Raw genomic sequence first — 26893 nt, forward strand, 5'->3', positions numbered from 1 at the left:
GAACTTTTGTAGAAAACCCAAAGTGTATCAAGCATTGTTTCCTTTTGATTATAGTTGTGATAGTATAAATCCGTTTTTAAAATTTAATTTTGCATTCTTTTTCTAGGTCGTCATAATGATTGAGATCCAAATAGCAAGGAAAGATTAATTTAATAGCTCTTTGCTATTGTAAAGCCCAGCTCAGTGACTCAAATCCCTACCAAGAATCCACAGAAAGCTAAGATACAGGCACGGTACTTGAAGACATTATTTGAAAAAAAGTAGCAGTGTATAATTTGCTATGCTGCAACAAAGCATGCATTGATTTTTCATTTAAAGAAACTGAAATAACATGGCAGAAATATTCTACTGTGAACAGTATAACAAAACAATATGAGATAAATTTCTTGCATTTATGTGTAAGATACTAATGTCAGTTTTTACATATCATTAGATTCAATCAATTGGAGAGATATATAACCAGGGTCGATGCTTAGGCTTTGCATTTGCAAAGGGCACGTGAATATTCAGTAGCTGATACATACAAAGATGTAATATATTCTATATGTTACATCTTTGTATATATTCTTGAATATCTATACACACAAAAATTTTTCATTTTTGGGTAGTTCCAAATAGACCAGTTATGAGATTTGGTTCCATTTCTTTGTAGACCTATTTGATATTTAGTTATTTAGTCTTTCCCCCTCCCACAGCATTTGTTTCCTTTCGTGAAGTAGAGTGCTGCTATAGACTGAAGGTATGGGTCCTTCCAAAGTTCATATGCTGAAACCTAATCCTCAGTATGATGCTTTGGGGAGATTAGGTCATGAGGACGAAACCCTCAGAATGGGATTCATAACCTATAAAAGAGGCCCCCTTCCTCCATGAGGACAGAGAGAAAAGACAGCTTTCCACTAACCGAGAGCTTTCCACTAAGCCCTCCAAATACTGAATCTGTAGGTGGCTGGGTTTTAGACTTTTTCTTAGCCTCCAGAACTGTGAAAAATCAAATTTCTGTTGTTTATGATCACCCAGTCTATGGTGGTTTTTTATAATAGCCCAAAAGGACTACGGTAAGTGTTTACAGAAAAAAAGATGACTTAATATTAATATCCTGGGACATAAAACCCTAAAGAAACACAATTATTATATGTGTATATACTAAACTAACTTAAAAAGAAATGCAACATGGGGGCTTAAGTGGGTAGGAGAAGAATCAATGAAACAAGATGGGATGGGAGGGAGACAAACCATAAGTGACTCTTAATCTCACAAAACAAACTGAGGGTTGCTGGGGGGAGGGGGGTTGGGAGAAGGGGGGTGGGGTTATGGACATGGGGGAGGGTATGTGCTTTGGTGAGTGCTGTGAAGTGTGTAAACCAGGTGATTCACAGACCTGTACCCCTGGGGATAAAAATATGTGTTTATAAAAAATAAAAAATAAAAAAAAGAAATGCTTTTGCTAATAATGTATATAACTTTTGCTAATGTACAGTATATTTTGGTGAAATTAAGTATCATATATTTTTTAAGATTTTATTTATTTATTTGGCAAAGAGAGAGTATAAGCAGGGGCGAGATGCAGAGAGAGAAGAGGCAGAGGGAGAAGCGGACTCCCCACTGAGCAGGGAGCCTGATGTGGGGCTTTATCCCAGCACCCTGAGATAATGACCTGAGCAGAAGGCAGATGCTTATCTGAGCCACCCAGGCTCATATTTCTTAAGGGGAATATATTTCTGCCTTATTTTTTCCACTTAAGTGAAAAATCAAATCAAATGCTGTCCATACAAGCATAAAAAGTGACTATTTTAATGTTTATTCACTCATTTCCAAAAAAGTGGGAAAATTTATTAATATATGCCTTCAGATAATGGCTGAGTTTCTGACTAAAAATATACATATAATTGAAGCCATATTTAATATATGAAAATGTGTTTTTCTCCTTATAAGATACTTTTTTATTTGTTAATCCAAATTCCCATGCACGTATGTGTACATACCTACAGTCACATTTTGTTTAAGAGCCTACTAGGATGCATGGAATTTTAAGTGAAGTTTCCATACACATGGTACTGAAAATGTGATTAGTATACAGAAAAATCAAAAGTAATAGAAACTAAAGAGAGAAGTCTTAGCAATCTTAGAAAAGCAGCATAGAGAGCTATTAATTTGCAGGCATTTAAAGAAAATACTCTATTTCAAAACTTCATGGGATTTGGATAATCTTACACGTACACATGCACACAAATATATTTTTCCTGGGTGATTTCAGTTAAGCCTTATACTCAGCAGCATCAATTTTACTAGCACATGGACCCGTCTCTTATGCCAAATTTAATTTATTTATGAACCATAATATAGAAGACAACATTTTAGTTCATTCCTATCAATCTTGTTTTACTTTTCTGGAATCTATTTTTTAATTTGCCCCATTGTCATTCTCCATAGTAATTTTTTGCCATCTGGGCATTTTATATTTTGAAGGTTGTTTGTTCAATTTTTGATTGTTTTGTTTTGTTTTTTGATAATCTGTATTAGTTTCCTAGGGCTGCTGTAACAAAATACTGCTAATTGGATGGCTTAAAAAAACAGAAATTTATTTTCTCACAGTTCTAGAGACTAGAAGTTCAAAATTAAAGTATTAGCAGAGCTATACTCTCTCGCAGTTCTAGACAAGGATTCTTCTCTGCCTGTCCCTCGCTTTTGGTGGTTGCCAACACTTGTAGACAAATCACTCCCAAGACTGCTTCCAAGGTCCTATGGTGTTCTCCTTGTATGACTGTCTCAATGTCTCTTGTTTCTCTTCTTAAAAGGAGGGCAGTCAATAGGATTTAAACACACCCTAATATTAACTTAACTGCAAAAACCCTATTTCTAAATGAGGTCACATTCTGATTTTCTAGGTGGACATGGATTTTGGAGGAGCAGTATTCAACCCAGTCTACTCTCTTGACCCTGATATTCACTTCTGCCCCATTTAAAAAATCCATCAACTCCCTCCCAATATCATTCAAACATCTTAACTCTTTCTAGCATAACTCTAAGTCCCATATCTTATCTAAATATCAACTAAAAGAGTCTAACATCTCAGCATCTAAATCAGGTGTAGGTGGGACTCTGGTGTGGTCCCTCATGAGCAACTTTCCTCTTCTTCCACAGACCTATCAAACTGGAAAAGAAATTACTTGTTTCCAAAACACAATGGTGGAACAAGCATTGAGTAGACATTCTCCTTCTAAATGGGAGAAAATGGAAGGAATAAAGGAACTACTAATCTAAAAGAAGTTGGCAATGTAGAAAGGCAAATTCTATTAGATTTCAAGGCCTGAGAGTAGTTCTCTGTGTTCTGGTGCTTGATGCCCTAAGTCCTCTTGACCCTCTGGGACAGTAACCCACCCTTCCTGGTCCCCGTATCTGTGACTGTACTTTAACATAATTTTTCCTTCATTTTGTCTCATCTCTGTCCTTTTCAGTCCACATTAGGAGTGTTACATAAAATTCTCAAAGACTGTCTTCTGTGGAGGTTGAAGGGATTCACACCATTAGACAAGCATGTTCTTTCTCCACAGATCTTTCCTCAGTGACCTTTTCTCTAATCCTAACTTCTCTTATGATGATGGTTGATTGGATCCATATATCACACCTTAATCTCTATAGCAAATGGCTGTCAAGCCACAACATTGCCCTTGTTTCCTGAGCACATTATCTGGATAGGCAGAGAATTTTCCAAATCAGGTGTTGGTTCCTTTTTGCTTGGAAGTTCATTCCTTAATTGATCTCTTTGTTCTCACATTTACTATAGCAGAAAGGAGAAATCAGGCTGCATCTACTACACTTTGCTCAGAAATCTCTTTAGCTAAACATACAAATTCATCAGTTATAATTTCTTCTTTTCAACCAGCATTTTGTCCAGGTTTTCTGCCACTTTATGACAAGGATTGCTTTCTACTGTCCAATAACATTTCCATCTGAGACCTTATAAGAAATACCTTGAACATTCGTATTTCTATGTACTTTCTGTTCTTGATGGTAAAGCCACATGTTATCCTCAAAGATGATAGAAACTTTCTCTCTAGCTGATCTCACTTCTGACTGAGCTCTGAGCAGAATCATTAAGTTTTTCCCAATAAGTTATTTCCCAGTAAGTCTATATTTTTTCCAGTAGTCTCCTCAAGGCAATCTAGGCTTCTAAAAATCATGCATCTCAAAACTCTTCTAGCTTATTACCATTACCCACTTCCACATTTTTAGGTATTTGTTCCAACAGCACATCACTTCCAGACACCAGAATCAGTACTGGAGGGCTGCCGTAACAAAATAATATACTAGGTGGCTTAAAATAACAGAAATTTATTCTCTCCCAGTACTGGAGGTCAGAAGTCCAAAATCGGGGTATCATCAGGGGTCTCTAATGACTCTAGAGGAGGGTCCTCCCTTGCCTCAAGCTACTTCTGGTGGTTGCGGCAATGCCAGGCTTAATACACGAATCTCTTCTAATCTTCATATGACATTTTCTCTGTATGACTGTCTCTGTGTCTCAGTTTTCTTTTAAGAACATCATACTTTGGATTAGGGCCCACTCTAATCCAGTATGACTTCATCTTAAGTAATTACATTTGCAAGGACCCTCTTTCCAAATAAGGTCATATTCTAATGTTCCTGGTGGACATGACTGCTGGGGGACGATATCCAACCCTATACTCTCTAATTTCAATGAAATAGATTTTTCTGAACAAAAGAGTTCTATACTTATGATTCTTATTATATTATTTTAAAAAATAAATGCTATACCTTGAACATATCTAAAATATGTTAGGTATTGATTACTAAATTATTAACAAGTGAATGTAAAAGTGCCTTTTGCATAGTAAAATGGTTAGTGGATAGAAAAAAAAAAGTCCAATTTATGGTAGGATTGAAAACTTAAGAGAATTGTGTCAAATGCACAAAAGGCAAATGAGTCTGGTAACAAAATAAGAATAAATGAGGGTTGTAGACTATAAACTTTTCCTCATATGTCTTTAGTAAAAACCAGGTTATCGTTTCAGAATTTTAAATTGAACATAGTAAGAAGGTGGCTTACAGATAAATTATATTTTTCTGTAAACCAATATTCTGTATATTCTGTATTTTCTTTTCTGTGTTAAATATCACAATAGGCATCATTAAACATGTGCATGAGGGGAACTTATTTTCAGGTGTTTCCATCTGTTGTGGGAATATACTTTAAGAATAGGAGAGAAACATACACAAATTAAACACAAAGCCAGGGGAGAAAAGAAAAAAAATGAAAGAAAACATCTGCAGGGCAACAGTGTGGAAAAATGTTTGAGCTGCCTGTTATTAACTACTCAACCTGTTTTACATTGGAATCCTGCATAATTACATTCCAGGGGAGGAGCAAGCAACAGATGTTGAATAAAGGTTGAAAATAAGAAAATGAGACTATTTAAAAAATAAAGCTACTTTGCTCACCAACAGGCTTTTTTTTTTTTTTTTTTTTTTTTTTTTTTTTTTTTTTTTGGGCAGGACTTTTAGATGGCAATCGATTTCATATATTGACTATGCATTTAGATGCAAACAAAATGTTCTCTTTTTTTTGCCTAAGAAACTGATAAATTATACATCCATATATACCTAAGTTAGAGGTTCTTAAAAAGCAAAACAAAAACAAAATGCAGCATTTCTTTGAATTTTGTAAAAATAACATTTATATGTTGGGTAAAAAAAGAAAAGAGTTGAGATTGTTACAGAAATATATGTATATCTCATTACTGAAGTCAATATGCTTTTAAAAATTGAGGGTTTCTAAGTGACTGAATAAAGAGCTAAGTTTCAAACAAGTTCCAGACAATACATATTGAAATTTTACTAGCAGTGAACATTTTTATTAAAGCCTTATTCTCTAGAGATATTAAAGAACAGACAGTCTGCAACAGATTTGGTGGCCTGCTTCCTTACATCTTATAGCCAGTATTACAGAAAAGTTTTTATTTTATGTAGGATAAATAAGTCCATCATCACAAGCATATTTTTCACATTGACCTAGGCATTCATATAGTTACTTTGCATTGTTTCTCTCTCATCTAAACTGAAATACTCTCCTGAAGTAATTTTCTTCCAATAACACTAAGTTTTATCTGGGGAAATACAAATGACCATATCTTTTAGGGATTGATCAATTGAACAGATTTTAATATAAAAATTGCAATCAATAGAGAAGGATTCGTGATTCAATTGGCCCTTTTTTCCCACTTGGTTTTTCTATTTGTTAACTAAAAATATTTTATTTTTCAAGCATTCCCGACTTTGCTTTCCTTTGCTATCCTCACCCTACACACCATCACAACTAGACTTCAGTCTGTTGATCTGCTTCCTCCAGGTGAGCAATTTCTTCATCTGCTAGCTTTCTGCTCTGTGATCCGAATTTTACTTGTTAGATGATGGCACTCGTAAGACTATACACACATAAATGCAGAACTTGTAGACTTTATTTCTTTAAAGAACAGTAGCATAGTGAATAAGTAAGTTATTCTATTATCTCTGCATCAGTACTATTAGGATTTCAGGAAAAGCTGTATAACATTAAGGATTGAAAAGAGAATTTAACTGTTCATCTAGATCAAGGTTTTTCATGTTTCACGTTTATTATTGTTCTTCAGTGAGTTTAAGTGCTCCAGTTCTTAATTACTTAATGTAAAAAAAAAAAAAAATCACCGCTTACACAAATTTCACTTTGGAGTGAGTGTTAAGAAATGCTAGGGAAGAAATTGGTGGACTGGAGAGAGAGCTGGTATAGGAAAGAGGTTTGGTTATTTTTCTTGGATGTTGGTTGTGGATATAGAACAAGCCATGTGACTGTTGTAGCCTGAAGAAGAATCTGTGTTTCACCTGAGAAACTGGGTCCACAAATTCTTCTTTCACTTTGGACAAGCAATGACACTCCATATTAGAAGTGTTATTTTATGGAAATATATCTAAGGCTTCTTTACACATTACTTTGTAAAATCTGTACACATCACTCTGATACAGAAAACACATTGAAATTTGAAATAAGTAGATGGATTAAGTGAAAGACAGAAAGAAGTATCTATCTCAGGTGAAATTTTAGTTCATCACATTATATTTTTCTGTGTTTGAAGTGTATATTGTCCAAGCCTGACTCATTTGAATGCTTTTGAGAGATCTAATTGGTTTCTGTGCAGTTTAATTTCTACACAAGGGGCACAAGCCAGGGGAGAAAATTATTTTATTAGGATTTTGTAGTGCTTGAAAAATATACATGTATGTTATAGCAATCTAACAATTACTGTCATATTTATTTGTGTTGCTTTACTTCATGCCAGAAAAAGAGAACAGGTTGCATTATTTCTGTATGGAAATGAATGGAAATGGAGAGAAAATACAAGTAAAGTCCTTAAACAGATGGTGTTACAGTGAGGGGAGTTTTACTTATTTCTGATTTGGGGGAGTGAGGGGAAAGTTTGACAATGTGAGTGCATGTGCATATACGTATACTGACACATCTATATAAAATCATCCCTGTTAGTGATTTCACATTCGTTAAATTAAAATCAGTAGGGAAAAAGTTTTATTTCTCAATTCTGTAAAAATTAAAATTAAAGTTAAGGATAACATTTATACCAAAGAAACATTTTGGCTTTTAGAATGTAAATTTCCTCACATTGTTTTATGTGTTCTTGAAAATCTCTTTCTCTTAACCTGATGTTGATTCTCTGCTCATGTGCACATACATGCTTCTCGTGCATGTATAGGTGTGTGCACATAAACACCTGGGCACACACTTGGACTTCACCATGACTGTCTACTAATGGGAAACACAGGGTCATCTGGGAGCTAGGGCTGAATATAGGAAACCCAAAGATTGTTGTAAAGTGGATTAGGCCTTTATTTTTACATCCACTAAATAACTCCAGAAGATTTTTGTCCTTAGGTAAGGCTCTTTCCATTCATTTCCATTTGATATGGCAATGTGTTTTTTCATCATGGGTACAAAGGGTGCATATATAAGGATATGTATGCTTGCCTTTTTAGTTGTATTCCTTTATTGATAAAGTTATGACATATTACAATTTATCTTATCATTTCAAGAATTTTTTTCACTTAATGTATTAAAATAGTGAAGCTCATGAATATTTTCCACCACATATATACTACAATAAAACTCTTCAGTTTAAAACTCAGTTACTGGAGTTCACTGATTATAATCTTTTCCTACCTTTGCACATATATATTTCTTTGATTTTTAACATGCTAGAATGATCATATGTAAAACAACCATTTTGTGTGTGTTATAAAATAATCATACTGTTTTTTGTTTAAATCACTATTATTTCTCAAATATATGGTTCACAAGATACCACCTTTATGTTTATGGATAATAAGTAGATCAATGAGTTATATGCTAGACTGTGAAATTTTAAAATAAGTGATTAATCTTACAATGAATCATTTATATTTGGAATTTTATGTAAAATTATGTGCAGATATATAAGTTTTTAATCGTAAAAGCATCATTCCCAATAGATAAGAAGTTTTTGTTTGCCAAGTACTTCTCACTTAATAGTTTTTCTATTTTGCTGTACTTATTACAATGACTTTATTTAACCATAATAATTAAGTAGGTAGTTTTCTTTTGTGATCATGTATCCTTTTATCAATTCAGTGAATAAACACTAAAATACCTCTTTTATTAGAAATTTGCCAAATCAAATAGTTAAATTTTATTCCATTTTTATTGGACCTTGGATTTTAATTCTAATTAATTTTAGATGAAGGAACATACTCATTTGAACCAGTAAAATTAAAATAAGTCACATAAAAATAGGGTGACACTCTCTCAAATTCAAGTTGTTCTCTCTTTTTGTGATCCCAACTCTGTGGCCACTAGCAGGTTTCACATTCTCCAATCGACTCAAGTAATTACACCATTCTAAAGGAATTTTAGGGTCCAGTTAGAAGGTTGCTGTCATTTTCCTAAAGATTGCTGTGAAAAAACATTGTACAAATTTGACTTGTTCAAATTGAAGTTCATTAATTTTTTTTTTATGCCAGAACTGCCTAAAAAATTTATTTGGACCAGATTATGGAGGGTTTTGAAAACCAAATTGAGTAGTTCTGATTACAACAGCGCCCCTTATCCACAGTTTTGTTTTCCATAGTTTTGGTTTCCTGAATTCAGCAATGTGATCTGGAAGCAGATGATTTCCCTCTGACTTATCACCAGGTGGTCAATAGTAGCCTTACATTACATCATAGCATCTACTTCCCTCACCTCACTTCTTATCACATAGGTATTTTCTCATCTCACATTATATCAAGAAGGATGTGCACAACACAAAATGTTTTGGGAGACCTCATTTCATGTAATTTTTTATTACAATATATTGTTATAATTGCATTATATTGTTAGCAAATATTATTGTTAATCTCTTAAAGTACCTAATTTACAAAATAATTTTTTTAAATAAATTTTATTGAAGGTATGTATGTATAGGAAAAAACAGTGTATAATATATAGGGTTGGTACTATCCATGGTTTCTGGCATCCACTGGGGGTCTTTGAATGTATCCCTGTAGAAAAGGGAGGACTCCTGTATAACCTTTTTCAGTAATGACCATGGAAATTGTTAGGCAGCTACTCAAAAATAGCTTTGGCAGCACAAAGGATCACTTCTTCTAAGATGGAGCATACATATTTTTAGGGGGAAAAATTCAAATATAGCATGCCTTAAATTAAAAAAGACTGTCTCAACGAATTCTCCTTGTGATGTCAATATGAATTTCCTCTTAGATTGGATTTAGACTACAAGTCTGAAGATAAACTTTCATATATTTATTTCCCTCTTAATATTATCATGGGGAACACACTTCATTTTTATCATCTGTTCTTTGCTCCAGGTATGGTTGATTATCAATTAAATCACAGAAAGTACTCTCCAAGATAAGAAAGCATTTAAAACATCACTGTAGACACCTTTTGATGTTTATACTGCATTATGTATGGATAAGCTTTCATATCCTTTAGAAACACATTTTTATCTTTGCTCTGATTCAAGGGTTGCATTCTCCAATAGCATTTTGACTCTGGTTTGATTACGTAGCAGGGTGATACAGAGGAACATATCTCCTCTCTTTCTATATATGAATTTCCTGACCTCTTTTCCCAATTTCCCCATTGCTTCAGTGAGCTTTAATGATTACAAAATATTAAAGCTGTTACATAAAAAATGACTTGTCATTGCCAGTAAAATCCATTACAAGAAACACTTCTGTATATTTACTCTAGAACATGATATTGAGTGTATTGATTTTGCTTAAATTTTCATTCTTAGGATGACCCAATCATATGGGATAAAAAACATCAGCTTCCAATAAACTTATAACACACTAAAGGTAATACGAACAGAATGGTTTTAGAGAAGTAATTCCAAGAACAGGCTTTCTTTAAAATGTCAGTTATCTTTTTTTTCCTACTCCTTGTGTGTTTTAAAACCATCTATAATAATAGCAGCAATAATTGTGACGGTATTAGCACCTTGACTGTGGAAATTGTTTTAGTAAGATCAAGGTCAAATTGTATAGGTTCAAACTATCTGTGTTTCATTCTAAAGTTACCTTTGGGACACTGTCAATTTTAATAACTCTTTAAGGCAAACTTCATCTCACAGAGGCATTTTTGGTAAAAGAATATGTTTATTGTCATCTGTGTGTGTGCATATAATACATTTCCATAAATTTATTTTGTGTTGCTTCTTTCTTTAAAAACATGATGTTTTTAAAATACTGATCAGAGCGAGGTACCCCTCTGTTCTTTCAGAACCATGTCCATATAATTTAAGGTAACTGAATTGAAACTTAGATCTATCTGTAGAGTAGGGTTCTATGAATTTAACAAAAAGCTTTGGGAGAGTAGAATGTCATTGAAAATATAAAAATATAAAAATCTTTCTGGAAAATCTGTCTTTTGGGACTCCCAAATCCTATTGGCAGGTGTTGATTACTAAATAATAAGCAAGAGAGGATTAGTTGCATCTGAATTAACTCTATTTTCTGAGAATGTTAAAAATGACACCCGATTCTGTGTACTTGCATCTAGCAATTGAAAACAAACAAGAGCAGGAAATAAATGAACAATGGGATTTAAACCGGTAAATAGTTAAACATCCCAATAGAAATCAGATAGCAAGTCTGAGAGAAAAACGCTAATAAGACTATCTTGCTCGCATCTTGCAAAGAGTTCAGCTTAATAGGCATGTTTTCATTGACCTTCCTTACAGGATTACCACTTTGCTGGGAGGATGACTTGAATTTTAGATGTATTCATCCATGTCATCAAAAATGGTGTCATTATCTGAGATGGGGTTAGCTAACACAGGCAATAAAAGCATAAGAAAACATCCTCTTTAAAGATGAATAATAGTAGCATACTTAAATAGTCTTGGGCCTGAAATTCAGAGTATTTCTTTAAGTTGCTATAATTTTAAATTTGTCCTTGTAAACCAAACAGCTTTCTTTATGCATACCAGAGCGTAAGTTTATCGCTGCATATAAATCAGGTTCTTTTGGAAGCTGAATTAACCCTTTCAAGACTCAAACATTGTAAGGACTGATTAATTAATTCATTTGTGATGATAGCTATCAGATAAAAAATGAGAGAGAGAAAGAGCTGACTTAAACTATAAGAGAGAAACTGGCACATTTGACACAATGCAGTAGAATAAAAAAAAAAGACAAAAGGAGAAACGTAGGAGTGAAGTAGATGCTGAGTAGGCTTAGGTTTTTAGGGCACTCACTGTTTTCCGTAATTTAAAAGTATAAAGAGGTGATTATTTAAATATAGACTTTAATTTCAATAAAGGTGTCGCTGATTTTAAAAAGTCCCCAAGGGGAAAATATTCTGACCTCTGTGCTTCAGTGGATGTATTCCAGGCAGATGCTTATCTTATTAAAAATTATAATAAATAAATAATAAATATAGAACTTTGTAAGTTCTCAAGAGTAAGTAGAGAACTTTGAATTTTTATGTGTGGTACTTAACAGGCAAATGAGATGTGACTTTATTATTATTATTATTATTTTAAGTAAGCTCTAGGCCCAAAGTGGAATTTGAACTCATGACCCTGTGATCAAGAGTCACATGCTCTACCAACTGAGCCAGCCAGGTGCCCCAGAGCTGATGTGACTTTAAATCCTATATATCTCATAGCAAAAGAGAGCCACTATGTATAACTTTGTTTACATCCTGGGATCCTTGTGAAAGTCGATATCACAGCTTCATAAATGAAAGGGTTTTTTATTGCTTGGTTTGGTTTTGGGATTTGTTTTCAAGTTTTATTTACAAGTCTAGTTTCAGTGGTTTTGAAATATGTAGTCTGTAAGGAGTGGTCTTGCTTATTATAGATTATCAATAGTATTTGGTATCTTTTTAATGTCTTCCTTTACATCAATGACAGCATTAGGGTGTGAATAATGAGTGTATTCTGTGTGCTCAAGGAATGGAGCATGAGAGAAAATACCATGGTATCAGTATCTTGATCCTCAAGGGGTATAAGGATCTCATTGAAGCAGACAGATTAAAAAAGAAAAAGAAGAAGAATTAGGGAGCTAATTCTGTGAGAAAATGGCATTATCTTCATCCAAAATAGAAATACTTATTTTGGACAAAGTTTTCAGGAATTTTCTGTAGTAATTTATTCTTCATGATATCCAGAATCAACTTTGAAAAGTTTCTGAGATTCAACATCTACCTTATTTGTGGCTCTTCTCCTTGTAGGAGTATTTATTACTTCTTTCCTAGTTACCAAAAGGATCTTCTTTCTTCCAAATCTTTCCTCTTCTGGCCTTCTCAAAGACATTTAATCTTTCAGATATGTGATTATATGCAATTTTATGGTTGGTTAATAATAATAGCAAATTAGAGGAAGAATGAAGAAAGATAAATAGATGTAGGAAGAAGAAATATTTTTTTAATGCAGAATTATTAAATACAAGATTTATATAGTTAATAGAAAATAACAGTTGAATCAACATACCTTAAGACTTTCTTTAGTTTAGGAGGCTTAGGATGAGATGTGAGCACAATGGGGTCACAATGAGGTCAGAATGACTGTGCCAGTGATTAATGTCATATCCTATTGTGCTCCACCAGAGATATCCTGGTTGGGGCCCAAACTCTAGCTGTCTGTTTACAGAAATAATGCTGATTTGAATGCTGCTTGCCCTGTGGCTCATCTCAGTTTTGTATGTTAATAAATGTTGTCTAATATCTTCTCAATCAAGCACCTAAATATTTCAAGAATCTTCTGAGACATACCATACATTGCTCAGGTATCTGTAATAGTGGTCCGTGGCCTGCTTCATTACATTTGTTTTTATTCAGAGAGTTTTCATTGTCTTTTAAATCCCAGTGAATTTTCGGTAAATTATTTTTTTATGTTTTGGCATTGCAATGTATGTTTTTTGACTTATAAAGCTGGTCTTTTACTACCCTGTGAAATGCACAATCCTGTGTGGGTATTATTTCACTTTCTAATCCCTTTACCTGGATCATCCTGTTCCTGCTCTCCACTATTTATTGAAACCCTGATCATCCTTTGAATTGCCATCAAGCACCACTTCTTGTACAAAGCCTTTCACAATATTACAGTCTACATTTTCCCTATATTTCTGTTGCTTGATACTTGCATGACATAATTCAAAATGTAATTGATCATGAATTATTTCCCCTAGATGGTTTTAAACCTATTTTCTAATTTCTAGTCAAAATGCAAATGCCTTAGTGGGGAGATAAAATCTTACAGGCTGGAGAATTTTAGAAGTGGATAGACATAGGTTTACTTACTACAAACCTTTTCTTGACACAACCTTATTATTCTACAACATTCCATTCAAGATGCCTTTGCTCAAAAACTTCCAATGCCTGAAGCACAAAGTTGGTGTTTTATTCATTCTTACCTTCTGAATGCTTGAGCATAACTTCTTGAAACTAACTACTGAGCTGTACATCTAATATTGTCACTGAGTTTGAGCTGTCTTTCCTCTGGTGGCTCATTTGAGTTGTACTGTTTTTCCTTGAGAAGCCCTGTCAGAGTCCTTTTCTCAAAACAAAAACAAAAACAAAAAACAAAAAAAACAAAGTTTGTTTCATTACTATAGTAAGCTTCAGAGCCAGTCCTCCTCAGCATACCAGTTAAGAAAGTGATGGCACCATTTATCTGTGCCTTCACTTCCAAGCATCTGATGCTGCCCCAGGTGACGGCTGCACCTACATTATGGGATTGGGGGAAGAGGGCAGCTAAAAATGGAATGTTAACTCCAGAGTAGTATACCAGGGTACATAATTATATTTTTGCTATAGATTCCCAATGCAAGGTTTGGATTCTCATTCTCATTTTTTTTAAATATTCTTCTTGTGTGCACATTAAATCTTCTTATATATTTTTGCTTTCATTCCTTAACATAAGCTTCCATTTAATTTATGTTTTCTTCATCTCAGAGCATTATCTATGGGTTGTTAATATATATGCCAGAAAATTCACTCCGGTAGACATGTTATTATGTCCAAAGGGTCACAAACACTTAAAACCGTCCCTGAAGGCGTGCAGGTGCACTGAATAGTAAGTGCAAATGCTCCAAGTGCTCCAAATACCCAGCTGCAATTGGATGCAGTTGAATATGATATAGGCCAGTGGTCTCTGTGTCTGAATGCAGCCGTGGCAGTACATTGGAAAGCATTGTGCAATGCAGGTGCACGCTAGAGGATTGCTACTTCAAAGCTACCACGGTTTGACTATTTGATGGTATTATAATAACTTCCTCTTCAAAATGTGCTTTCCACCTATCAAAAGCAGACAGAATGGTATTTCACAACTGAGGTAAAATCTGAAAGCCTGATTGGCAGTGGATCAACCTAAAAATACATACACATTTTTCTCAGAGTTTTTTACTATGGGAACTGTGTTTCCAATTTCTGATTCCTTATGGCCAATTATTAAGAAGTAATTTTAAGTTTCTGGAGTTGTATATATAGTGTTTAATCATTTGTATTGCTGCCCATGTAAACAGGCATCCTCATAAGATGAGCACATCAGCATATTATAAAAAGAGACATGGTCCCCCTTATGTTAAAAGAATAAAAGAAGCAAAAACATCCTATATGTGTGTGTATTGGCATATCAGTTATTCGATTAGTAAAACAAGAGCTTCCTGTGTACAAGCAGCATGGGAAATACAAAGCAACAGACAAAAGATCACTTAGCTGAAGTAAAGTGGTTGATTTTCTGATGCTGCATTTTCCCCAACCCTTTCCTTTTTCTTCTCTGCACGAGGGATGCACCAAGCTTATTAAAAATTGTGCTAAAATTAAGCCTGGCAGTCATGTGAACATTAGCACGAAAAAAAAAAATGTGATAAAATTGTAATGTGCTCCTTTCTTTCTTATTCTGACACAGGGGAAAAAAAAGTTTTGAGACAACTTTCCAAAACTGTCTCTAGAAGTAATATTGAAAGTGAAATTTTTACTCCTCTCCTAGTCAGAGCGAAATCAGAAGGTTTATTTTTAACTAATGGGCTAGTAAATGGGACATAGAGACCATAAATGGAAATAATTTGAATGAATATAGATTAAAGTGCAGTTTATATGGAATGATTCACCTTCTCATCATAACAAGTATAACGAGTTTATAAAATGGTAAAGTAAAGCAAGTGAATAATAATCAACCACCAAAAAAAGAAAGAATTGTTTATGTTAGAAAAGTGTCAGCTCACATAATTCGTGTGAATTATGTCAATTCACTGCAAGGAAAATTTTATTAGAGATCTGTTGTACTGTATTCTGATGAGATTTCTCTTTTAGCATCGATAACTTTTTATCTGACATGTTCAAATATATTTGGATTAAGTTGTAATTTGTCGCAATCATGAGGGAGAGTGTTTACATGCGTGAAATGGAGAGTGTGTGCTGAAGAACAGAAAAAGACAGCAAAAACAAGCTGGTCTTATACCAGTAAAATCTTTCAGTAGAAAACTGGTACCCAGAAACTTCCAGTTGAAGGTCTTGGCTTGTCATTATTTGCTGGTGGGTAATCTGATAGGTCCCTAGTTTAGCTTCTGTAGAGTTTATCTCCAAAATACCAGTGCCAGCCATAAATAGAGATGGGTGCCTGCTCTTTGCTTTTCCAGACAGCTAATTAGGTGTTATGAAAGCTTATGCTGGTGAAAGGAGGTAAATTAGAAATAAAAAAGAAAAATGAGAACAAATAAAAAATGGACTTCCATTTATAGAGTTGTCTACTTGGAAACAACTCTAATTTTAAGATGCTGTTAGAAACAGTAGCAACCACCACACTAAAAGAACAAAACTATTCCTATTTAAAGCTGTTTACAAAGCATAAATAAAACCATTTTGTTGACAGTCAAAAAGCAGAGCAAATTCCCTGTCTCTCAAATGCCCTTACCCCCCAGCCATAGCATTTTAGAACTTCCTCATTGATGCCCCGACTTGTGGATTTTGGTTTTCGGATTTCTATGGCACAGATGTTTATTTCTTCATTATAAAAAATGAAATCAGATGCATATGTGAAGCTATTAAGCTAGAAACTATATGCATGTTTTTGTACAAATATGTGGGCTCTGGAGGCAGCAAGCAAGTGAAACTAAGGGGAGGAAATCCTTTTATGTTTTCTGATAGCTCCCTAAGTAGAAACAAATTAGTTGCCAAGTATCTTTCTTTGGGTAGTGTGGTAAATAAAGCACTTTGAAGACAGGGAAAATAAGCTTAAATTCTGATTTGTGATAAATTCCTGCCTGACAGTGAGAGAGACTAGAATAAATAGGTAGTTTTACTCTGGACTATGAAATTTTACGGAGACTGGCTCCTTGACACATTCCCTTTGTAGTGAACACCACTGAGTCATAACGCACAAGGATTGTTTCTCCTGACTTTTCCGGAAATGAACATGCTTAGCTAAGGCTCCCTTAATCTTTAGTAGTCCTTGCTGATTTAAACAGTGCTTTGGCTTCAAATTTTAATCTTATGCATAGTACTCTTTGGCTCTTCTTACCCGTTGTAGAAATGGCTGTGCATCCCTAATGATACGGTGATGTTACAATGTGAAAATCACATGGTAAACATTGAATTATGGACACCTTTGTGAAAGCTTGCTAAAACCCAATAATGTAAGGGCAGGTAGTTTGATGTCTTACCTAAATATTTTCTTTCCTCACAGAAGTGTAACTTCCACAATGACAGTTCCTTTGAAGGAGTATTTTGGCACCAAATGATTGCTTGCCTCATATCGCCAAGATTAAGTTATTAAACTGCTTAGTCTAGGTTAAAAAGACAGAGCTTTCCTATATGTCAGCAAATATGCATATGCAGATTTCAGACATCTTTATGTCTAAATCAATTTGAATTACATAGAATTCTAAAGTCAGGGGTAGTCAAGTTGTTGATTCAATCATGGATTTCATACCTACGGTAGGGCAAAGGGAAAGATGAAAATGTCCTTGGAGATTTGAAATAAAAAGATTTATACCTGCATATGTACATTATATGTAATGTTTTATATATAAAATGTGTGTAGATATATGTGTGCGTTTTATATGTATTTATGTTATCTCCTAAACTGTGAATGTAGAACTTTCTTGTGCGTTTGATTTATCTGTATTTCTCTTATGACAATTGCTGATAGTTAGTTTTCAGGAATTCATTGGTTATACATTTGAGTTGTTTTTTTTTTTTTAAAGATTTTATTTATTTATTTGACAGAGAGAGAGATCACAAATAGGCAGAGAGACAGACAGAGAGAGAGATGAGGAGAAGCAGGCTCCCTGCTGAGCAGAGAGCCCAATGCGGGACTCGATCCCAGGCCCCTGGGATCATGACCTGAGCCGAAGGTGGAGCCTTAACCCACTGAGCCACCCAGGCGCCCCTATACATTTGAGTTTTAAAATTTTGTTTGGTCTATATCCTGTAGAAAGCTCAATTTAAAAAAAAAAAATTTTTATTTATCTGACAGAGAGAGAGAGGGCATAAATAGGGGGAAGCATCAGAGGGAGAGGGAAAGCAGGCTTCCTGCTGAGCAGGGAGCCAGATGCTGGCCTCCATCTTGGGACCCTGGGATCATGACCTGAGCTGAAGGCAGAAGCCAGACACTCAATCGACTGGCCACCCAGGTGCCTGAAAGCTCATTTTTTACACACATACACACACATATAAACGTTTATATATGTATGTGTGTGTGTTTGTGTGGTTTATTGTACAGCTGAATTGCAAGTGCTAGAGTCATTTGAGTGACTTTATGTCTTTTGCAAAAATATAATATACATTAGGATGAAAATTAAAATAATTAAGATGAGTATGTTTAGATCCCTCTTTTTGAGAGCTTGTGTAATAGATGTGACTATAGGTATATAGAAAATTCTTAATACTAAACAAGGATTTAAATTTATCAGATTGTCACATAGTCCTTCAAGGAATCATATATTTTAAAACTGAGACACTGTAAACTTTTCCTGTAGGCAGAACTACCCAGAATCCCAGCTGTTGGCCTTCAGAATTGTTTTCTCTGTGCACTATAAGTATGCTTATCTCTCAGTTTCTCATCCGCATACCATTTGGATTATGCTATCTTTTTTTGGCAAATTGTGCATGCTATGAAAAGGGTCATCATGTTATATTGAGGAAAGGGTGAAAATGGGCATAAATAATCTCTTTGTAACCTCAGATTGGTCCAGAAGAAAAAAAGTGAATCTGGGATCCATTATGTTTGCCTTGATTTGTTCTATCCAGGGTCTCTGAATTTGTTTTCTGATACAAATATCCAATCTATGCTAATAGCTGCTGTCTACATAATTTGCTTCTTTTTCATTTCTGTGGCATATAATTCAACATACCTATTCTGAGATCTGTTGTCCCTAAGGCACAGGAAAGAGTTTGACCTTGTAGCTCCAGGTCTGGAGAAGATACTCTACACTATTATTTTTATGATACATATTTAGTTTATTGAGGGGATCTTAAAAATATATAACAGAAGCTACATATGATAGAAATCCTCCTGCACAACTGTCCCTGCCTCCTCTGTCCCTCCCTTCACTTAGCTTTCCTTCTCCCCTCTTTTTTCTTTCTACATTTCTCATTTTGTTAATGTTTATGTTTGGATAGTCATTCATTATATACTACCTCTTTTTTTTTTTAAGATATTATTTATTTATTTGACAGACAGAGATCACAAGTAGGCAGAGAGGCAGGCAGAGAGAGAATGGGCGAAGCAGGCTCCCCACCAAGCAGAGAGCCCGATGCGGGGCTCGATCCCAGGACCCTGAGATCATGACCTGAGCCGAAGGCAGAGGCTTAACCACTGAACCACCCAGGTGCTCCACTACCTCTTTTTTTGTACCTACCTATTCCCTTTTTTGTACCTACCTATTCATCTATTTATTTATGTTCCTTCAGGAATAATTTTACTTTCTCATAAATTCTTATTTGACCCTTGGCAGTAATAGTTCACTTTTTGGTCACAGTTTCTGCTGCTTGTGCAAAAGTATCCATTAGATTATCTTCACTGGCTGGGAACCGCTACCGTCAAAATTACAGTCTAATCAGAAGGTGAACAGCTTATAATGTGTCATGATCAATACTTAGAATTTGCTCCCTAGGTTGTGACATAAAGGAGTCAAGTAAAAAGCTGTAGATTTTCAGCTGTTAACTGCAAACAATCATTTCATGTTGATGGTTTCAAATTCAAGGTCGATTTATACTTTCATACATCTGCATTATTTTGTCTCTTTCACTCTCTTCTTAAATTCGTATTGAATTCATGCAGTGTCAGGCTACCCAAATTGCTGAAATTGAAGGCTAGTCAATATTGGAATATAAAACTATGTTAGCATATTTCAAAAAGAATATGTGGGTTATAAATATTATTTTTTAAAGTTGTGACCTTAAAAGGCACAGAAGTATTATCAAATGCAACAGATATTGAAATTTTCTACTGTGTTTTTGGAGGATAAAATTGGTTGAATGAAATGATATATATTTCTTTTCTAACACAGACTGACACAGTTGTAGAGGTTATATTTATGATCCCCATTCAGAATAGGTAAAGAAAACAAATACCTGATGTTAAAATTTTCTGATATCTGTTTGTTTTTTAAATGTCTCCTCGACTTTAAATTCATACAGGAAGTCTTTCAAGAAAATCTCTATGTCTAGATTTTTCTGCTGCTCTTTATGTCCATCTGCCTAACAATCTTCCAAGGCGCAGATAGTATTTGAGTCTCTGGGGTATGAGTTTTTGAGTTCAGTTTGAGACTGCCTTTCACCATTCTTACCTATAGTGCATAATAAACTGAACATATTTCATTCATTCATCTGTAAATATATTTTTTGAAAACATGACAAAATTAAAAAAGAGGCAAGCCACTTGAAATCATTTTTAACATTTCACAGGTATGAATGACACATGGGATGAAATACCACAGTATTTTTGTTCCGTCAAGACACTATTCTGACTCCTTTCTAAAAAAGTTTAATTTCATAAGAAATGATTTTATTCTAAAACCTTTTGAAATAAATCAAGTTGTGGTTTATTTTTTTCCTTTTTTGGATAAGGAATTATTATGTGTTTTAAATAGGAACTCAGATTTTATATATGACTTTACAAAGTAACTGTATAAATTTACCAGTGCTGTTAAATTCAGTGCCTTCTATTTTAAATACCTCTCACGTATTTGTGGCCGGGGGCTGGGGGGAGGATTGTGCCCTGCACAGGACACTGTGAATTTGTAGGGATCCTCTCACATCAATTAAATGGCTATCCCAAGTGTTCCTAAATGTGTAGGGAATTCTATTCCCAGCACACAGAGGTGAATTGTAAATATCCTCTCCTGGAAAAAAAAAAAGTCCCTGATTTAAAAAGAACCATTAAACATTAAGGGAAACAATCATTTGTAGATGAAAGGGACAAGTGGGAAGATGCAGTTCAAAGTTATAGTTTAAAATATTGGGATGGTGGAATTACACAGCTGTTGTCATAATCAAGGAATTTTCTTTCATATTTTCTGTTCAGCATCTTTGAAATAGGGATCATTAAAGAATGCTTTATTTAGATTTTCTCTATGCCTATTGGCAAAAGAGAGAAGCAAACATTCTCACAGAAAACATTATCCTTTAAATAGGAAATCATGAGTTGTCATTCATCTGAACTATATCTGTTGACTAAATCCATTTTCACCTACTTACACTAAAAACAAAAAGCTGGAGTGAAGAAAACTGATTATATGATCTATATCCATATCTAATAAAATAGGAATGTGCACTTTTTTGACAAGTTTATTCATAACACATTCTGATAGAAAATTCCATTTTCTGCTCTCAGTAGGAAAAGTAGTTTTTAAAGGAAACCTTTTATTTCATGACTGTCACCAAAATAACAATTACAAGCAAATAGGGACAAATCATGGGGGGGAAAAAAAAGCAGCAGCTTAGGACTTGGAAGTATGCGATCTAGTTTTTACCCCATTATTTGATTTGAAAAATTAATCCTGGTAATCCTTTTTGAAGTTCACTGTTTCCAGGATGGGTTATACAGAACAAAGATTAACTGATATCCCCAGGAGATTAGTTTACAGTGATGTTCTATTCTACTGAGAATGATTCTCCAATGGCCACTTTTTACTTCTTCCCAGGCTATGGGAATTCATTAATATCTAGAGAAAAGACTTAAATAAAACCATTGTCTCAACCAGCAGGTTTATGCAACCATCCTGAAATGTTTTAATTATTGTTTTCTTTCCCTTTTTAATTAAGAGACCAGAGGTCAAACAAGCCCACTGAGAGCTGATCACAGCCTCAGTAGAAATTTAAAAGCAACCCTAATGATTGGATTTGCTGTTTTCTTTTTTTGTTTTGCAGAACCAGAAGAGTGTGTTAATTGCACAGATGAATGCCGAGTGCTTGGTCATTCTGACAGGTGTTGGATGCCACAGTTCCCTGCAGCCAATCAGGCTGAAAATGCAGATTACCGCACAAATCTCTTTGTACCCACAGTCGAAGCTAATGTTGAGACTGAGACTTACGAAACTGTGAATCCCACTGGGAAAAAGACTTTTTGTACATTTGGAAAAGACAAGCGAGAGCACACTATTCTCATTGCCAATGTTAAACCTTATTTAAAAGCCAAACGTGCCCTGAGCCCTCTCCTCCAAGAGGTCCCCTCAGCATCAAGCAGCCCAACCAAGGCATGCATCGAGCCTTGCACCTCAACAAAAGGCTCGCTGGATGGCTGTGAAGCAAAACCAGGAGCCCTGGCCGAAGCAAGCGGCCAATACTTGCCCACTGACAGTCAGTATCTGTCACCCAGTAAGCAACCAAGAGACCCTCCGTTCATGGCTTCCGATCAGATGGCAAGGGTCTTTGCAGATGTGCATTCTAGAGCCAGCCGGGATTCCAGCGAGATGGGTGCTGTTCTCGAGCAGCTCGACCACCCGACCAGGGATCTGGGCAGAGAATCGGTGGATGCGGAGGAAGTCGTGAGAGAAATCGATAAGCTTTTGCAGGACTGCCGGGGAAATGACCCTGTGGCTGTGAGAAAGTGAAAAAAAAAAAAAAAAAAAAAAAAAAAAAGCATTGGCATTTTCTTGTCTCTCCTGTTGATTTAAAAATGATCCCTCCTGGTGACAACCCATTTTACAGGGATGAAGAAAGACCAATGCTGCTTTAAGGCTTTTAGTGAACATCTGAAGTGCCCACAAGTATGTTCTTTTCACTGCTGTTTCTTTTTCAGAGATAACAATGGTTTTGTTTTGACCAAACTTATATTAGGACAGAATTAACGATGCTGAAAGAGAAAAGAAAAAAGAGGAAGAGAAAAGAAAGAAGAAAAAGGAGGATGAGGAAGCGAGTTACCTTTTGACAATCTGTTAGGAAGGTATGCAGTGTGAGAATTGAAGTATTTCTGATCACTCTTAAGACTGTCCTCCGTGATTTATGCTGACTTAACTGTTTACCTATAAACCCCATACAAAGCAGGGTCATAATTTGTGATCTGTGGTGGATTTCTAGCAGTCACCACAGGCTTCTACTTAAAGTCCCGAAAAGACCTTGCAGTAGTCCAAGCTACACCAAACATTAACACATATTTGTGGTAAACATTTCTGTATAAAGTTACCTGCCACACATACAAACACAAAGAACATTCCATATCATTAGTCGAAAAAAAAATAAAAAAAAAAACAAAAAAAAAAACAAACAAAAAAAACCTTGGTCATTTGTAAGACACTTCATGTCGTATAAAAGTTAAATGTAAAAAGATATAGTCCATTTGTCCTGCACACACATAGACTAATTCACTTCATTAATGGAGAAGAAATTTTAAAAGGTTTAAAATGCCTCTTCAGCATTTTAGTGTCCAACAAACACACAAATAATGATGGATATGTTTTAAATTTGACCTGAAAAATAGTTACCATTGAATGATAATATGCAGAGGAAATTAACATGATTAATACATTTTTTTCATTTGTGGACACTAAAATAGCTCAGGAAAGTGAAACTGTCTTAGGCATACACCAATCACATGACCATTTAAATGTGCAAATGTAAGAAATTCAATGTGTTTACATCAAATGACATATTTTTATTGATTTATTGCAGATTCAGTGCATATGAGCCAAATTGTTGAGTGTATAAGAGCTATATTGTGTATTTTATTAAATTAATATATAGTTGTGTTGCAAAAATATTTGGGCTTATATTGTAAATGGCAAGTGTTGCCTCGGTAGCTGTCGAACTCTATGAGTTTTGTTTTTTCCTGCTTCCTTTTCCCCATGGAGTGTGGGAAGCAGTGCCTCAGAGCAGAGTCTCTTGTTTAATGTATAGTCTACCAAGTACTACAGTACATAATCTGTTCAAAATGTGTTTGAGTGAGCCAATGGAGCTAACTGAAAGGTCAAAAAAGACATCCGTCAGTCATGGTTATGTGCAAGTCCTTGTAGAAGCTTTTATTAAAGTCACGCTAAATCACAAGAGTTACATTTGTACCGATACCTGAAACTTGTTCACATTTTTTCAATAACATCCAGCTTCTGCCTATGTAGATATCATAACGTTGATTGGTTTCTCAAAAGTATCTTAAGTGGTTCAAGATGTGTGTTCCCATTATATTTCAAAACCATGAGAAATGCTTTAATGCATGTGTGGTACCAGCACTGGTTCCTTGCATTGTGTAGTGTGTTTCAAGAGGTCTGGGTCTTAACAAAATGTTTTTCCTTTTTCTCAATACTCTTCTGCCTCTTTTTATTGGTGTCCTTTGAGAACAATACACCTTCTCTTCCTTCATCTGGTTACACCTTTTCTTGTGACATTTAGCAAGTTTCAAACTTACTTCCATATGAGGCTAGGAAACCTCAAATTTCAGGAATTGGGAAAAACAAAATTAGCACTTGCAGAAGTAGCAGCAGATGGGAAAATGCCTTGATTGACATTTTCCTTCAGCGTTTAAAATTTTTTGGCATTTTACAGCTTCATGACAAACAGTTTCCAGCCCATACCTTAGAAAATGTGGTGCTGAGTTAAATAAAGGCTGTTTGTGCACTGGAGCAGAAAAACGCGTTATTTGCAAACTGGTGGAGAATTCTGTGCCTTCTTTTCTGGCCACCAAGCCAGTGTAGAAACAGCATAAATGTCATAAAATCATTATATTAAAAACAAAGCAAAAGCAAAAACAAACATTGAACTGAATTAAGTTTTGTAATTTTAAACCTCAAAAAATTCAACTGAAAATATTTCTGTCAAATGTCGTCAAGATTTTAGACTGTACCTCATTTGCAAAACAGCTCTGAAAGGGAAGAGTGGACAACTCCCATCAGCCTTATTCTCTCGAGAACTGTATTTGGTTCCTAGTAACAGCCTTTCCAAAGCTCTACTCTTGGTTTTTATTACTCATAAATGTTTAAATTAGAAAAGAAGGGATCTTGTACACGTGAAACCTAATTGACTCTCTATATTTTGGACAATTTATGTATCTGAAATGTGTTGTCTCTGTTATATGATGTTATTTTTTGCCAGGAGACTACAGGTTGATTTAGCTTGATAGCTGAAATTTGATGGAAAACTAATTTCCATTTAGTCTTACCAAGTGTTTCCTCTCTCTGACTAGACAGATAGCCACGTAGTACAATCTAAGGCAGTATATAAATGAAATCAACAAAGAGAGTAGGCTTTATTTTTAAAACATTCTTAACGCTGAGTAACCAGTTGTTCAATTTATTATATGTGTCTGAAGACATTAAAACACTATAAAATTTTAAGAATTGGTTGTGCCAATGTGTGAGGGATTTACCTTTAGGCTCTGTCACTGGTGATTTACTAGCGTTAGCTGTTTAACACATTACCTGTATTTAGTAGTGATTATTTATTTACAAGTTGGTGGTAATTCAGCAGTCAGGACTCTGAGCTTTTATAGTTGAGTTGAGGGAATCTCGTGTTTGTTCATTTGGCTGACGACTGCCTTTATCACAGACCTCTGGTGCTTGGCTTCTGTGGAAGTCTATGAGATGCCAAAATCACCCCTGTAGAGAGCAACTTGCTCTGAGGGGTGATGCATGATCAAACAGTGATATTTCAAGCAGTTTTGGCATAATTCAGAATACGGAAAAATTGTCTTAATTCACATCCTTCAAATACTAACCCCTCAAAAAATCCCACACATTCAAAAAAATAATAATAATTTGATAATACTTTGTCCTTTAGGTCTTTCAGTAACTGAAGTCAAGCACAGAATAAGAATTTATAGAAATTTTTGTAAGAAAGTCAAAAAGTTCTAAAAACTGTTCACTGGTGAACTAAAAACAATCAGTAACACAACAATCTTTTCATTAAATGTTAATGAAAGATCTTTTCATCAAAGTTAAAAGTAGTGAGAATCAGTGTTAGTTATACCTATACCAAAGTAAACATTAAAGAGACATATCATGCAATTGTAAAGAATGCTTTCATATTATTTCTTAACCTTACATACTTATCCTTATTGCAGGCCATCTATAAGGATTGGCTCACCACCCCCATGAATTAATTGAATTCCTGGTTGGGAAATTGACTTTGTTTCATTTTCCCGAGATCTTGTAAAACATGACTTCCCTTTAAAGTATATAGGCAGTGCTCGATATAAAAAATGACACCATAAAAAAAAAGTCATGTAGTAATAGAGCAGTATGCTTTATTTGAACTAGGTTAAAAGCTGTTTGTTGCCTAATGGAGTAGAAGTTGCTGAGGTCAACAAGTAGACTGAGGTCTGGCATAATATATGCCCACTCATTATTGTCTAATTATATTCTTTGACAACAGACAGCATTTATCACAGCATTAATTCAAATGAGAGTTTTGGCTATCAAGATGTGTTGATTTGAAACATAATTGAATGAGACCTGATTAAAGTCTGACTTTCCTGGCCCCAGTGTTCTGCAGGTTGGCTATTCCCATGTATCAACCCCATCACTCCATAAGGTTCTTAGCTGCACCAAGCAATTGGTGAACAAGGACAACAACAACAAAAGCAGCATACATTGTATGGATTTATCTCAATGCTATTGTTTAATGGCTGTGTTTAATGTGACCTATCTGGAAAATGAGGACTCCGAATAAAAAGCTATTACTAATAGTGGCGTTTCTTTCCCTTGAATTCGTTAACACAGAAGTAGTGTCTTATACACTGTGTACCACAGGGACGCTCCATCACAACTGTTCAGCGAGTTACTTGTTTACCAGTAAAATAAGATTTGTTAAAAATTTATTTAACAATAACATCACTACGTCTCATCAAGTTAACAGTCTTTCAGATAGCTTCGATAAGGTGACGGGTCAAATGATTACCATGGAGTCATGACCTAG

At 34.9% G+C, this 26893-nt stretch overlaps 1 protein-coding gene across 5 annotated transcripts in view; it reads left to right on the forward strand.

The window, feature by feature from the left end:
* Positions 1-26663, forward strand: part of PCDH17 (protocadherin 17) — a 99252-nt gene extending 72589 nt beyond the window's left edge. For 4 of the 5 annotated variants that reach the window (XM_082700672.1, XM_082700674.1, XM_082700675.1 and 1 more), the window contains one exon: positions 21920-26663. In XM_082700672.1, coding sequence (XP_082556798.1) covers positions 21920-22602 — 683 coding nt within the window. In that variant the 3' untranslated portion in view covers positions 22603-26663. Of the gene's footprint in view, positions 1-6280; positions 6442-21919 lie in introns of those variants that run through there. The other variant, XM_082700676.1, reaches the window with a different exon arrangement.
* Positions 26664-26893: the final 230 nt, after the last annotated feature.

This window comes from Mustela nivalis (assembly GCF_964662115.1).
Source record: "Mustela nivalis genome assembly, chromosome: 15".
Lineage (NCBI taxonomy): Eukaryota > Metazoa > Chordata > Mammalia > Carnivora > Mustelidae > Mustela > Mustela nivalis.